Here is a 16,882-nt window from a genome sequence, read left to right on the forward strand (position 1 = left end):
TCAACTTGTTAATTCATGCAAGGATTTAAATCCCTGCAGATATCTCCATTAACAGCACCAGGCTATCGGACATTTTATTAAAGGAGAATTCATAATTCAGAGTAGACCCTCTTGGAGTCAGGATTTAGGCTGAGAACTTGATCCAATGGTCAAGGTCAAGCTCTTGGAGTTGGACAGGTGCCATAAGGATGCTGGGACACTGCATCTCAGACCCCAGGAGGTGCGTCCACTTCCTTGACCACCTCCCCTCTATCTATCACACACAGGCATGTGTGGAAGAGCCCTGGATTCAGGCCCGCTTCCATCACTCATTATCAGCTCGGTGGTGTCTGGCTAGAGACATAACTGTCAATATCTCAGCATCTTCAGTGTACAATGAGGGTCGTGACGTCATTCTTACAGATTCCCTGCAAAGAACAGATGCAGGAAGTCCAGCTTCCAAGACCTGCAGCCTGCCATTTCTGAAGGCTTTCTGTTGCTACATCATGGAGATCCGAAGAACAAGGAGCTGGGCTTCACCTCCAGCATTTCCAGGACAGAAAGAACATGGAAGAAAGGGCGAGCATCTTAGTTCAGTGACATGGATGCACGCACCATAAGGCATCCAGATGGGTTTTCATCACAGGGATGCACCATTCATGAACTGGCTTCACTCTAAGTCACGCCCATGGGGCTCAACAGAAGGCTACAGATGTCAGCTCACAAGTTCTGTTCTCACAGAAGAGGAAGAGTTGGAAAAAGTTGCAGTGGCCTTAGAGCAAGGCTCCGCTTTGTGATGGGGTGCTCAGTTGAGTGGAGGCATTGTGCAGCATCAGCGCAAGCCCTTTACTTTGGAGAACTTGCATCTCACACTACTGTTTTCAGAAGAGACAGCAACTGCCATCGGATGATACACTGGATCACTCTAGCAGGAGTCAGAGCTTTCCTTGTGTGGATGCCTGGCAGCCACTCCCTACTGAGGGGTGGCAGCATCTTATGAGACAATGAGTGTTGTAATCCTAAACTGTTCACGAAAGACTACTCCATGTTGGTTCTCCACTGCTCTGAGCCACCACAGAAAATAGAAAGAGACCAAGGGCCATGATGGGATTATTCAGGCCAGTGTGGTCAAGTGAAATAAGAGAAATGTGGACACGTAAGCAGCAAAGCCTTCGTCTCCTCGCAGCGTGTTTCTCAAAATCAGCCCTGCTTACATCTTAGGTGAGCAGTTAGGTAACCTCAGGGGGCTTCTGAAGACCCATGGACCAATACACTTTAGCACTGTCCTTCTTAGTATAGCTAGCATAGCTCCGGGGTGGACCAACATCTCTCTGGGGAACCCCAGGAGACTTGATCAGAATGTTGATAGTAATTTGATTCAATTAATTAGTGTCATTAGACTCTAACAGGATGTAGGCTTGCATTGAGTGTTTTTTCTTTTTAATTGGCTCTTTTTAGTTTTGGCAATCCACCAGTGTACGTTTTTAAAAAGTGTTAAAGCACGATAGATTTTTAATAAAGCAAATGAAATGTAAATACAATCTTTACAAAAAGAGTACATGAGGTTATGACTTGCAGCCTGGTGGTTCCTTGCTCATTGGACACAAGGACCCCAAGCTGCTCTTCAGAGCTGTGAGGTTGTCCTAAGAGATGAACATGGTGGGGCATCTACCTGCATCTCCTGGGCCATCTGATTCTCACAGAGAGCTCCTTTCTGCAGAAAAGGGTTTTGTGTCTTCCCTTTGCCCCTCAAAGGGGTGATGGAAATGATGCCAACCACCTCGAAGGGCTCACGTGGAGACCACAGATGACCACACAGGGGCTCACGTGGAGATAGAACACACGTGGAGACCACAGATGACCACACAGGGGCTCATGTGGAGATCATACACAACAAGAGAACACATGTGGAGCCCACAGATGACCACACAGGGGGCTCACGTGGAGATCATATACAATAACAAAAGTTCAGAACAGGACCCAGTCCAACCAAAGCTAAGTAAAATTTATGATTTTGGCATAGGGATATATTACAATTTTGTCATTGTTTGTAAAGACTTGGAGTGTTCATAAGTTGTCATTTTAAAAAGGGGTTTATTGCTGTTTTATGAAAGTGTACAGCTAGCAGCATCTGATGTTAGAATTAGAAGTACATAAAACAACACACATGAAAAGGGGAGAGTCTAATGGTCCCAGCATCCACAGTTGGCCAGTACTATCATCACTATGTGCCTCTCCATGCTTCCGATATATGTTACTATACACATTATTACAAAATTGGGATCATGTGTCTTGGAATGGTTTTAAGTAATACTTTTTAGCAAGTTACTATGAATGTATGTTATTTATTGAATATTTTAAAACATCTTATTCAAAGGCTGAGTTTAATTTAAAGGCTGTTTGTAACGAAATGAATTTTTAAACATTGCGCTTATCTACTTTCAGTATGTAAACACTTGGACCAAAACCTTTGTGGGGAAAACTGTTTAATCTTTAAAATTAATTCCCACATTGAAGTTTTCGGTGTAAAGAGTTGGTGTGCTTTTATATTTAAAACAGCCAATTTTTAATAAAGTAATTTAATACTGTAATTTTTACAATTATTATACTTATTATTAACAAGAGTTATGTCATGACCAGAGGTAAGTGGGACCTTCTTCCCCATACTGCCCCATTCCCTGTCAGTCTTAAATGTCCTGTAATATGGGGTTAGAGATGTGTGGTCTTGTGAACACCACACAATTTCCCTGCTGCTCCAGTGGGTGGATCTGCTAAGCCATGCTACCTTCAGGGGCTCCAGAGCTCCGGAGTCCATCATGTGGTTTATGTATAGCTGGGACATTCCGATGTGGGGCTCCTTGAGCAGAATCTGCTTTCCGAAGACTTATGATTGGGATGGAGGGCTAAGTTTAGGTCACATCTGAGGCTGAGGACCTTGCATTGTTTAGGCAAACATCACAGGCAAACAGCAAAACACCGGTAGATGCAATTTTCTTACCGGGAGGAAAAACAAGTTCCGTGCATGGAGAATCGCTGCCTGGTTTTCTGGGACAGAAAAGTTTGCATTTGTTGTATTGGCAGTAGGAAGGGTGGTCTCCTCAGAGTCACTCAGGAAAAACTGCAAAGAGAAACGATGTTTTCTTCAGTGAATTGTTACAGATTCGATGGAATAAGGAGAAGGTGGGAGCAGCATTCATGAATGACTACGTTTCTTATGTGCAGTCAGTGGATGGTCGAGGGTCTCTATACTGCCAGTGATTACAGCTCTAACTTCTCCTTTTGACATTTTGGGATGTTCTACGCAATAAGTAACCAACCATCACAACACTGCACCTTCAGTATGGAAACTCCAAGGCTTCAAGACTGCAAACAGAAGCAACTGAATCAAGAGTTAAACTGAAATGCATGCAGCAAGGGAAGGCTTGCTAAGCTGACATCATCCCCACACAGATATTCAGCCGCCACTCACAAAACGAGAGACACAGAACTGTCTTCAGTCTCTGCCATCTTGGTTCAGGCATGCAGTGAAGCACATCTGCCTACAGTCACATTTGCATACGATCATATTTGCATACATGATCTGTGAGCTTCACAGATGGTGGGTAAAGAAAGGGTTACAAACTTGAGGAAATGGATGTTCCCATGATTCCTGGAAAGACAGGTGGGATTAGCCATGGGCATCCAGGTCAGCATGCAGAGGCAAAGGACCAACTTGTCTGAAAGGCAGGACAAATCCAACCCCTCTCCCCTAGACAAGCTGAGGAACGGACTGCTTCGGTGACCACTGATCAGTTTTCTGTCCTGTGACTGGGGATCACAGATACTCTGGAAAGGTAAACTAGGAAATCAGGGCTCTCACAAGCTTCTCTCTCCAGAAAGAAATTAATCTGTAAATCTAGGCTGTGTGTTTGGTACTGGGCTAAATATTAACATTCAAGGTTGACATGTAAACCTTTCTTGCACTTTTCCCATGGTTACTGTGTTTGTGTTTACCAGTTTGTATTCTTTGGTGTTTATATGTTTTGGTTCTTGTCAGTTATCTCAAGAGTAGAGAAGATGTTTATTTATTATAATTTGAGTGATATTTCTTTCCTCCCCCAACAATGGTACTAGATAGAGTGTTTTTATCCATTAAAAATAAAATATATAGTTAAAAGTCAGTGAAACATAGATGTCTTTACCTGCTGCTAAATAATTTGTAGCAAGATATACAATCTCCAGTTAACTTATAGTTCTCTTAATTCTTTGGGAAAATTGTAACAGGAGGGAAATAGAATGAAGAAATTACGAGGCCTATGCTATGCCCTAAAGCACCACAGACCTTGACTCAATCAATCCCAAGTGCAATTAATTAAACACTGAAGAGTGCAGAAAGGAAGAAAACAGAGCCTTTTTGGCTTGGGGAGATACCACCAAGTCTACTTATAGGAACCCAGGACTTTAAAATAATTAACAAAAACTTCTTGATGATGTCACCATGGAGACCAAGAAGAAGAAAGATGAGGTGCCATGCTCATGTTGTGTGGGTAGCAACGGCCTCTGTGAAGCCATGCCTTTGCCAGGATGCCATACATAAGCACAGTGCTATGGATCTGAAAACCAGTAGCCAATGTGAGCTGGCTTGGCAGTTAAGAGCACTAGCTGCTCTTGCTGAGGACCGAGGCTTGGTTCCTGGAGACACACAACGGTCCGTAACTCCAGCTCCAGGGGATCTGATACCTTCTTCTGGTCTCAGGGAGTACCACATACGTGGACACTCATACACATAAAATAAAATTAAATCTTAAAAAAGATCAGTAGACACTGCCAATCCCTGTGCACAAGAAAGCTTTCCAACCACACTTCTGCTAACTTCCTAGAATTTATACATCCCCAGAGCACGATCCTTCCCAGTCCCTCTTCCCTACTCTTCCACGCTAAGCTACCTCACTTCTCCTCATAGCATGAATTTTCAGTGTCATGACTGTTTAGGGCAGTCCTTGTTGGAGCCATTTTAGTTTCTAAAGTCTTGGTGACAACTGTAAAATTTATATTGCCTAGAATAAGATAGCCTCGTTGAGTGTTAATAAGATTGTTTAAAAAAATCAAATTATACTTCCCAGCAGTCGAATCTCAATCAGAAACATGTTTCCCAAGCACTGCTAGCTGTGAACACAGGATCTGACGTGGTGATTTGTGCCTGGTGATGTCATTAGAACTCATCTAGGTTGTTCACTGTTTGACTTCAGTCAACTCTCGCCTGCGTGAGTCACAAGTTGGTGTTTGATTGACTCGTTCCAGATCTCCTGGAAGTTTCCCGGAAATGATGTGGGAGAGCACCTGATGGCATCACCACGGGGCCGGCACCAACCGTGGCAGGGCGCTCCGGCTTTCTGTTAAACATCATTTCTTCTGTTTTTTTTTGAGATTATCATATATAATAACATTGTTTCTCCCTCCTTTTTCCTCTCCCCAAGTACCCCTCCTTTGTGTCTTTCAAAATTCATGGCCTCTTTTTTCATTAATTACCCAGCTCCTACATGTGACCCGACACAGCCAGATGGAAACACAGGCAGGACAAAACAAGGGCATTTGTAATTTGATAACAAAACCTCATACTGGAAAAAATGGAGAACTAATATTTTCCTTCACTTTTCATCTAGATGTTTAGCATTACATAGATGAACGTGGGACACTCAAAATCCTGGTGACATCTGAGGTCATTTCAGACACGACTCACTGGGACTGTGTCAGAGCTACTTGTATGCAGGCTCGGAAAAACCACAAGTGACATCTGTGGAAGCTCCCATGTACCCTGCCCATCTCCACAGTCGGCGACACGGGGCTACCCCACAGCCCGGGTCTCTCAGGTTGTCCTGAATACGTCTGTGCCATCTTGAGTGCACAGGACAAATGGCAGCTGAGCCTCGAGAAGCTGCTAAGAGGGACCACTGGCTATTGGCCGGGAAAACAGGGCCAACTGAAGCTTTTCTGTGACAGAAGGGAAATAGCGCCAATAGGAAGACAAGAGTCGTGAAGACAGCATGCTATGTGAGATCAGCCAGACACAACAGGACATTACTGCGGGAGCTCACTCACTGGAGCCACAAGTAAATCCGTGAGGCAGAAAGGGAAAATGCGTGTGTGTGTGTGTGGGGGGGGGGGGTGATGGACAGTAGTGAGGACTCCATTATCTTACAAGTAGAATTATTGCCATGGGATTGGACAAGGCAAGGGGTTAAATCAAACATTCTCTGTAACATTTTACTCAATAATAAGCACATCTTAAAATGATTTATTTATTTTTACTTTACATGTGTGTTTTGCCTGTTCCCCCATGTCATCCTACCCTCCCCAGGGTCTCCCCACTTCCTCCTGACCCCCATGCTGTCCTGACCTCCCCAGTGTCTCCCCACCTGCTCCTCACCCCCATGTCATCCTACCCTCCCCAGTGTCTCCCCACCTGCTCCTGACCCCCATGCTGTCCTGCCTCCCCCGTGTGCCTCCCCACTTCCTCCTGCCCCCATGCTGTCCTGACCTCCCCAGTGTCTCCCCACCTGTTCCTCACCCCCATGTCATCCTACCCTCCCCAGTGTCTCCCCACCTGCTCCTGACTCTCATGCTGTCCTGCCTCCCCCGTGTGTCTCCCCACTTCCTCCTGCCCCCATGCTGTCCTGCCCTCCCCAGGGTCTCCCCATCTGCTCCTCACCCCCATGTCATCCTGCCCTCCCCAACGTGTTTTAGGATGATTTGCTGGTTGCTTTATCCAGCTGGCAGTCCCCCTCTTTCCACTGTGAAGTCCTGGGAGTCGGAGCAGGCCTTGGGTTCTCAGCATCTCACAATGCTCGAGGCGCACTTTGACATTTATATACAACATGTTTGTTGTTGAGAATGAATGTTTCCCACCTTGTGGGGACATTAAACCGTTTATTATTAATACCTTATGTCAAATCTGTCACCGTATCCTCATTCTATGCTTCTGGGAAGAAAGAGCTGTTCAAGACACCACCGTTTTGTTCCCAGCCACTAGTGACGTCTGCAATATATACTGCGACAAAGGACCTTCTGAGGATGGTTATCCTGGCTAGTTTTTAAGATAACTTGAAACAAGCTAGAGTCATCAGACAGGAGGGAGCCTCAATAGAAAGAAATGCCTCCATAAGATTGGGCAATAGGTAAACATGTATGCATTTTCCTAATGGGAGAGGCAAGGGCCCAGCCCATTGTGGGTGGTGCTGTCCCTGAGGTGGTGGTGACAATGACGATGATGATGACGGCAAGAGGGCACTAATAAGGATGCACCCCAAGCACAGTAATAGCCCAAGTGTTCTTTTGGGGGAAGAAGAAGTAATGATAACACAGAAATGAAAAGACTGACCATTGGTTCTACGGTTACAGAACCAGGGCACTACCTTAGCTATGGTGAGAACATGGGCTTATTTGGTTCTTGGATCCACCATGACAGAGGTTTTAGTACTCAGTGCTGAGAAGTGGAAATGGAACCTGTGATGTGCAATGAAAACCCCTCCTACCATCTCAGTCTAGGATGAAATGGGGTTTGCAGCCGCTTTAGACTGCAGGGCGGCCCCCGTGGTTGGCTGTCATGGCTTGGATGCTGTCTCTCCTGGTGCTATCCTGATTGCCTGCTTGGTTATCCTGATTGTCTGCTGAGCAGACACCAAAAGACAAGACATGGAAAACTATCCCACAAAGCCATCTTCCTCACACAAGGCCTGTGGAAAGCCTCTCTGTCCTCAGACGGACGGACGGCAGCAACTGTGAAAGGGTTGAAAAGGCAGGAAGTGATTGGTGTCATAAGGACACCTCAAACTGCAAGACGCAGGGTTGGAGAGATGGCTCAGCAGTTAAGAGCACTGATTGTTCTTCTAGACATCCAGGTTTGATCCCCAGAACCCACCCGCTAGCTGCCAACCATCCCTCCGTAGCTTCAGGTCCAGGGGATCAGATGCTCTCTTCTGCCCTCTGCAGGCACCAGACATGCATGTGGTGGGCAGATACACACACAAGCAAAAACATCCACACACATACCAAACCAAGCCAGATGAAAACCAACCAACCCATCCCACAAGGCAGAGCACAGAGGAAAGGTTCTGCCCATGCCAACCCTGACCCAGCCCAGGAGCTCACCATGTTGAACACAGCCATGATGAGGATGATGGCAGTGGTGATAACCGTGAGGGAGATCCTTGGCCATGGGCGGTTGGCGATGATGCCGGATGATTTCAGAAGCCACATGAGGGAGGCAGAGGCTTTCTTGCTGCATTGCTGTGGGGGAAGAGAAAGAAGAGGCATACTGCTGTGTAGTATACTCTCTGGAGCGTAAAATGATGGTGTTTAAAACTGCAGGAAACACCGACACGTCTCAGAGATTAAACAAATCGGTTCTATCCCTCCCTGAGGACCCATACAAGTCACGACCTTATTAAAATCATGTTGGCTGGGCTGTCAGATTAAGAAGAAATTAAGCATCTATGACAACGGTATGATATGATTGCGTGTCTTTTCAGACAGACCTGAAATTATGATTTTAGGTAGTTCTGGCAGAGGGAAAATTTCAGTTAATTAAGTCACTCTGGGGGATGTATTGACCGGATGTGTCATCTGAAACAATAACTACAAATTCAGTGAATTTTTGGAGAAAAGAGATCAACATAACTTCCATTTCTTTTACTGCCGGAGCAGCTAGCCATAAGAATAGACCACGTAAACACAGAGTTTAGTTTCTTTATTGAAGTAGATGTGGGATGCTTCCAGCCCACGGTCCAGTACGCATGTCTACTGAAGCTCTCTTGCTACGAGCAGGAATCACAACTGTCATAGAATGGAAGCTCATATTTCCTCACCGCTTTCCATGGGCTCTACCCTGTACTATGGTGCCTCATGGCTGCTCTTACTCCACTTCGCAATGGAGGCACACACGAGGATTGTGCCCTCTATCTGATATGACAGGCAGTACCTGCAGCATTCTCCAGGGAATCTCTAGGGAGAGAGGTTTCAACCTTCTTAATAGAGACTAGTCCCAAGGCGCGGGATTCCAGAGAACACAGAACTACTCCCAAATTTATATCGTGGTAGACCTGGCACAATCTCCCTAAATCTCAATGTGAGAGAGTCCCCAGCGACATTAGCAAACAGCACCTACATTTCTTTACCTATTTCACACGCTCTCTTTGAATTCCCCCTAAAAATATTGTTGACACAAGCAGTGTAATATGTTGAATGTCAACACGAGTATCAAATAAGGCTGATGCTGAACGAGAGGATGTTTGAGGGTAGAAGTCCAATCAGCGACTTCTGTGCAATTCCCCACAGCTGCGAGACTTTCTGTACGTTAATTACGCTCTCTTGTCTCCGTCTGCGCACCCACCTCCTTGGCCTTTTCAGAGACGTAAACCTAAGGCACAGGAAAGGAACTCACAAGTGTTGACTTTTCTCATTATTTCAATGAAGAAAACATTGGTATTTCTGCACGGCGTCTTTGTGACTCGGAGTCTAGTTCAGTTTTCTTCAGATGACGTCAGTAATCAGTTCTTCCTTTCCTTCCCCTCTTACTCTTTACTTTGGCCCCACCCCCCCCCCACCCCCACCCCCAGCCCCTGACCTGCAGCACACAAGCCCTTTCCAGTGGGTGAGGGCTCAGGTTTGGGGCTCACTCCTTGAGTAGATTTTTTTTTTCCCAGGCACTCTGCACTGAGAAGCCAGTGCGGCGTAGAGTCAGTGTTGACTGGCCCCAGGAGCTGAGTCTCTGGCTGGAGCAGGAATCACATTAACTGGGCTCTGCAGGGCTGCCCTGCACCAGCACACAGGGAGACAGGCCTGTATTTCGTATGCTGATGAAACAACAGGGCATTCAGAGGGGTTAGCAATGCCTTTGAATCTGCTACCCAATATGGTGGCCCTTAACTCTCAGGACATACAAGGGTCATGGGTGAAAAGAAGTGTATCACTATTGTGTAAGGAATACTGTATCTAGCGGTGGTGTTGACACAGAACACACTCAGATCTGAGCTCTGTACAGAGATGAGGTAGGAAGATCCAGATCCAAGAAAATATTGTTCTTATCAACCTCAGATTCTATCAGACAATAATATTTGGCTGGGCTCTGGTCAATTAAAACATTACATCTATGTTTGAAGTCTATGGAGTAGGAATAGTATTTTTCTAAAGATAAAAATGATTCTAATCAATTCTTTTCTGTCTGTATTGGGAGTAATAAATACCCATGATACTGAAGATTTAGAATAGAAAACACAAATCTTTATCACTCCAAGGATAACACATAGTAATCTCAGATGTTCATATTACAACCAATTAGGTGAAGTGTTAACAAGTTACTACAAGACACTTTTGAAATCATAAAATTAAAAATTCTGAAGTTTTAGACCAAATTGTGGGAACTGATTTTCAATATACTCTCTAGGAGGAGTATGTTATATTCCACCCCTAGGCTAGATGTTCACTGAAATAGATGTAGATAAACCCATGGGAACTTTGTCTCTAGTCATGCAGCAGAGTCAAGTGACTGGCAGAACGTGTAGAGATCTTTAGACACAGGGGTTTGGTGGGCTCAGGACCACAGATTCAGATGCACCTGGCTTCTTTCCTTCTCCCACAGTCTTCACTGGACCCTAAAGGCTGTACTTTGAGACCATTTATAAACAGCAAGCAAAATGTTCATTGCTTTCATTTTGTTTGTTTTGTTTTGTTTATGGAGACAGGGTTTCTCTGTAGCTTTGGAGCCTGCCCTGGAACTCACTCCGTAGACCAGGCTGGCCATGAACTCACAGAGATCTGCCTGTCTCTGACTTCTGAATGTTGGGATTAAAGATGTGAGCCACCACTGCCTGGATACATTGTTTTAAGGGTCAAGGAGGCAGGTGTCTCTGTTTTCCACCCACATTGCCAACAAGAGGCAGAGTTAAAAGCACATGGTGATAGCTGGTCATCAGTGCTTGCATCTGGGAAGAGGAAGCAGAAAGGCTTTGTGGGCTAACAGAGAAACCCAGGATGGAGTGAGAAGAGCCAAAAGACTGTGATCCAGAATGAAAGAAAAATGATCAAAGGATAATGGAGAAGCAGGGGCAGAGTGACCCATGCTGCAGTCCCAGCACTCTGGAGGAGAAGGTGCGGGAGACCAGAAGCTCAAGGTCATAAGGTCATTCTGGGATAACAAAGACCCTGCCTGGAACAGAAACTGGGGTATGAAAATACCACAGTGAAACCTTGTATTTTAACTCATTATAGAAAGAGTCAACCCTGATTCTGTTTGCAGTTCCCTACACAGCTCAGAGTATTTGGTTTTCAGTTGTTGAGTATCACCCCTGATAAAAAAAAGAGGTTTATTAACAGTCCCATTCTGATTCAACCTTATAGATAAGAGCATTTCAAACAGTGCGTTGACCTGTCCTCTGAAGGCATCATTCAACTGAAGAGGAGATGCTTCCTGAGTCCGGGGAGGTGTAGTCTGTGCTTAGAAACTAGCATCATTTCACCAAATCTGCTTCTTCCCGTTCTTGTTCATCACTGGGCCATGCTCTTCCTCACACTGAAATAGGCAGGACCACACTCACCACCAATAAACAGGACTGGTACTAACTATATTGAGATTTATACAGAAAGAAAAACATACAATTACAGGAAGGAAGATCTAGATGTTATGCTGGGATCCACGAGACCCATGGACGGGATGACAGAAAAGTGCATGATGAACACTCAAGTCCTGGAAGCCAAACCAACAGACAGGACTCTCCACAGGAGAGTCAGTGCTGACACAGTGCACTTGGATCTCCAAAAGCTGAAAAGATAACTCTACCCAACACATTGCCATCAGTGAGGTGGGGACTTGGCTCAGTCAATAAAACACCAACCATGCAAATGTGAAGACTTGAGTCCAGATCCCCAGATCCACACAGAACCCAGTGTGGCAGAACACATTTGCAATCCCATTGCTTTTATATTGAGATAGGAGACAGAGACAGGAATCTCTGGAAACTAGTGGGCCAGTTAGCCAAGATCCAGCAACACCAATTTCGGGTATATATCCAAAAGATGCTCAATCCATACCACAAGGACTCAACTATGTTCATAGCAGAATTATTTGTCACAGCCAGAACCTGGAAACAACCTAAATGCCCCTGGACTGAAGAATGGATAAGGAAAATGTGGCATAGTACAACACAGAAGAAAAAAATAATGATATCTTGAAATTTGAGGGCAAATAGATGGATCTAAAAAACATCATATTGAGGGAGGCAACCCAGACCCAGGAAGACAAATATTACATGTACTCATTCATAAGTGGTTTTTAGACATAAAGCAAAAAAAAAAAACCAGCCTAGACATCAAAGAGGACCCTAAGAGAGACAAAAATGGGTCTAATCTACATGGGAACTAGAAAAAGACAAGATTTCTTGAGTAAATTGAGAGCATGGGGACCTTTGGAGAGGGTAGAAGGGGAGGGGAAAAGAAGGGAGGGGAGCAGAGAAAAATGTATAGCTCAATAAAAACAACGGAAAAAAAAAAGAAAAGCAGAAAACCTGATCTCAAACAAGGTGAAAGGTGAGGAACCCTAAAGTTATTTTCTGACTTCCATATGCATGTTGTACTTGGACACAGGGCGAGAGGGAAGAGAACGGGAGAGGAGAAGGAGGGGAAATGGAGGGGGAAGAAGAGGCAGGGGCAGAGAGAGAGAGAGAGAGAGAGAGAGTTCTGAGTACTGTACAGGCCGGGAGAATGTGAAATTGTAAGCACAAACTTTTAAAAAATGATAAATGATCACAATGAAGACACACAGATCTGCAAAGTGAAAAGGCCATCACGCAGTATTTTCATGGGAAGGGTTAGGAAGACAGGCACTGCTCACTGAAAAAGCTGAGTCCCAGAGAAAGATACCACGTCCAGAAGGGATAGTCAGATAAATCATTAACCAACTAGAATGATGATAAAGTGACTAATCACAGAATATGAGATATACAAAGACGAACAGTTCTAGCCTGGATGATGGGATGGGTGATGGGATTAGGCTATGGTCCCTGTATTGTTAAGGATGCAGCTACAACAGAATTTGAGAATCAGGTGCACAGCACAGATTTTCAAATAAAAGGAAACCAAACCCCAAATAATCAGCCAGGTTGGAATGCATCATGCCCAAGTTACTGGGGAGAAAAAAGTATAACTGTTAAAAAAAAAAAAACAGAAGAAAGAAAAAATTAGCAGAGGCAAAGAGGAGACACGGTGAATGAAAACACATCAAATCGGATGGTAGCAGCAATTATAATACATGCATGCTGCTGGTCAAATGAAGGAGGGGCACTTCTGAATCAGAGAAAGCAGCCTGCAGCCACATGCTAGTTACCAGACGTAGTTTCAAATTATCACTGATTTTCCAAACAGACAAAGAGAAGCTGAGAGGGAAAAGGGTCACCAGCGTGCTCAGCCCTAGAAGGTGAGTGCCGTATTGCCATTAGAGAAGGCAGACTTCAATGGACAAGCACTCCTGAAGGGGCCGGAGCTTTTTGTTAGCTGGCGTGTGACCTACTTTTCCTCCCCTAGGATGAACTCTGCACAGTGAGCTTTCATCATTGTCCTGAAGAAGGTGGCTGGCTGGGTGGCACCCGGCTACTTCTAATTTCTTCTGACATTTTCTACCATTTTCAAAGGTAAGCTTTGTTTGGGGGATTTTTTTTTTTTTGGTGCTATTTCTGGTCAGAGGTGCTGTTTTGTACCATAGAGAGGTAAGTCCCTCCCATACCGCTCAGAAGCTGTCTGACAATACCTGTGTTCATTATTGAGCCTGCCATCACTGTAATTTTCCCTTCACTGGCTCTGAGCATCTGTGAGGGGTTGGAGGGGCTTCATGGAGCAGAAGAGGGGAGATAAAGAGCTCTGTGTCAAGGCAGCACCTACTTACAAAGCATGTTCACGTGGACAGGGTTATACTGGGTCTAGTGGGAGGCCCCTGGGCACTGAGAAGCCATTCTTGTCTTAAGGGACTTACTATATGTCAGGGGAAGCAATGACACGATAAAAAGGTCAAAATGCATATTATAAAATTGAGGTTCAACTATGCAGCAGAGGGCTGGAGTCCCATGATGCTCATCACAGAACTGGAGGAGATCCCAAGGTCTCTGGGATAGGACGGGCTACCGAGCCCACTTCCATGTGCAAGAACTTGGAAGGGAGTGCCATGGGGGTGGGTGGGTGGGAGGGAGCACTCCTTAGGGAGGCAGTGGCAAGCTGCAGGTGGGAGGGAAGGGCAGAAATTCCCCGACAAGGTTCACAACAAGTTACTGAATAAACCTCTTCACATTTGGGGGTCGACAGAAAGGAGCTCGGAGCTGTGTGCCATTGTCACTCGAGTGTCTACAGGCGGCATGCTTTGCGACCTTTTATCAAGCCAGCTGTGAAATGCCAACCGCCATGGCTTCCTGGTGCTGCCCATTTTGCCCAGAAGACTATGTCAAGGACAATACTCTTGAGGGAAAAGCATCGGCCAGAGCGACAGTGTTAGTAACTTCTCTCATTGCTGTGATCAAGAGCCCGACATAAACAACCTAGGGCGGTTTATTCTGAATCACAGCTTAGTAGGATGAAGTCTGTCCATCATGACAGGGGAGGCATGGCAGTGGGAGCCACGAGCCTGGAAGCAGAGAAAGGGGAAAACACCTAACTGGCCTTTCCCCTTCCCTCCTTGTAATTCAGTCTAGCTCATGTGATGGTATGACCCACATTTGAGATGGAGTTTCCCTCTGCTAAGCAGCCCCGGAAACACCTTCATAGATACACCCATCTATACCTGATCTGTGCCTCAGTGTTTCTTCCTCCAATCACGTTGAAAGTCAAAACTAAAGCGAATCACCACCCTTGCCTCTGTGTGACTCCCTTTGGAAAGAGTAGCTTACTTTAATTCTTCAGAGCAAGAATTTCACACTGGCATCTCTAGCATCAATACTGCCCTTGGCATTTATGTTTGCAGGTTAACAGTTGGCGGCATTCTGCACATTTTCATAAGTTTGATATTTAATTAACAAGTAAATGCTAATCCCACCAGCTCTTACGCAACTGGTAGGTTTTCCAGGGCCCAGAGAATGAGCAGCCAGGTGGCGGCACCATCTTTTCATGACCTCATAGAGTATCTGTGATATACACAATTTCCCATTCTATTCACACAGCACCGTACAACACACACTTAACACTTTCTGGATCAATTATCCATCAATAACCCTGCGGTTGACAGTTAAACAACCATTACAGAATCCTACAGATATCAAAAGAACCCATTACTGGGTTGAGAATTTCTTCCTGAAGTTACAACCGGCCACTGGGGAGCCTTATTCATGGATTCCTTTATTGAACATTCAAGACTCATTTGTGTTTTCCTGAAGGCGAGGCTGTTGAACACCCTTGAAATTATTTATTAGCCATTGTGTTTCCTCTTCTGAGAACTATCTGTTCATTTCATTGGCTCGTTTATTGATGTGCAGGCTTATGTTTTTTGGTGTTCAATTCGTACCTGTTTATACATTCTAAATATTAACTTATCTGAACTGCACCTGACAAGGATTTTACCCCATTCTGTAGGCTGTTTGCTCCTGCCAACAGTTTGCTTTCTTCTAGTTTTGTGTGATGCCATTTGTTAATTCTTGGGTTACTTCCTGTACTACTGGAGCCCTGTTTCCCAAGTGTGTTGTGTCTACGCCTAGCTCGACGTGTTTTTCTTCCCTAGCTGTTTCACTATTCCAGCTTTTGGCTTAGGAACACGGATCCATTTTGACTTGATATTTGTCAAGTGAGAGATCTTCCTCTGCTCTAGCTGGAGCGAGAGATCTTACTCGAGTTGGAATGGATATCAAGAAAATGAATGACAGTGCACGTTAGAGAGAATGCTGGGAAAGAACATTCACTGCTGGTGGGATTGTGAGCTGGTGTAGCCAACCCGGAAATCAGAATGGAGGCTTTCCAAAACACTAAAAATAGAACTACTGAAATTACCTGGTGTGAGTGGGAAGGAAACACGGAACACGCAACAAACCCACCTAGGAGTTTATTGGGGGGGCATGTACAAGCCTGGTGAAGGTTGATGTGGAGAGAGAGAGAGAGAGAGAGAGAGAGAGAGAGAGAGAGAGAGAGAGCTGAAGACGGCGTGTCCAACTTTTAAGGCTGCCTAGCGCATGCGCATGGGGGATGATATGGAGATATGCAGATGATGGAGCTCATGCATGCATTCAAGCGCTCACACAGCAGCATCATATGTAGGTGATGCAACCATGCTGCACATGGGTCATGCCTGAGGGCTTGTCTGCACATGTGTGGCTATGGAACCCGGAAGTGTCAGCTATATTGTGATTGAATCATAACAACTACTATATGATATACTCAGATATACTACTTTGGGGCATATATCCCAGAGATATTTGCGCAACCATGTTTGCTGCTGTGGTATTCACAACAGCGAGGGAATGAAATCAGCCCAGGTATCCATAAACGTAGGAAGGAACAGTGAAAATGGGGTACACACACAATGACATCTAATTCAGCTACAAAGAAATTATGAAATTTGAAGGAAATAGGATATACCTGAAAATTATCTTAAGATGGTATCCCAGACACAGAAACACAAATACCATATGACAGCTCTCATGTGTGGATTAAAGCTCCTAATCTACTTTTTGAGACAGGGTTTTATTATGTAACCCCAACTGTCCTGGAACTCACTATGTTGACCAAGCTGGCCTTGAACTTGTGATCTCTCTCCCTCTCAGAAGCTAGGAGTGCTGGTGTGTATGTATGTGGGAGTGAGCACAGGTATCGGCCTCGACACTACGAAAGGAGCATGAGTTGGGGAAGGGACTTTTAAGGAATGGGTTGGGGCAGGTAGCAAAGTACATGAGACATGAAAATGGAA

General features: G+C 45.0%; 1 protein-coding gene across 1 annotated transcript in view; it reads right to left on the reverse strand.

The window, feature by feature from the left end:
- The window catches only part of Adcy2 (adenylate cyclase 2), a 337,098-nt gene that overhangs the window by 40,041 nt on the left and 280,175 nt on the right, over positions 1–16,882 (reverse strand). The window contains exons 17-18 of the mRNA XM_005356692.2: positions 8,107–8,244; positions 2,978–3,097 (exon numbers count right to left, since the gene is read on the reverse strand). Coding sequence (XP_005356749.2) covers positions 2,978–3,097; positions 8,107–8,244 — 258 coding nt within the window. The remainder of the gene's footprint in view (positions 1–2,977; positions 3,098–8,106; positions 8,245–16,882) is intronic.

The sequence above is a fragment of the Microtus ochrogaster genome, chromosome 19, assembly GCF_000317375.1.
Source record: "Microtus ochrogaster isolate Prairie Vole_2 chromosome 19, MicOch1.0, whole genome shotgun sequence".
NCBI classification, from domain to species: domain Eukaryota; kingdom Metazoa; phylum Chordata; class Mammalia; order Rodentia; family Cricetidae; genus Microtus; species Microtus ochrogaster.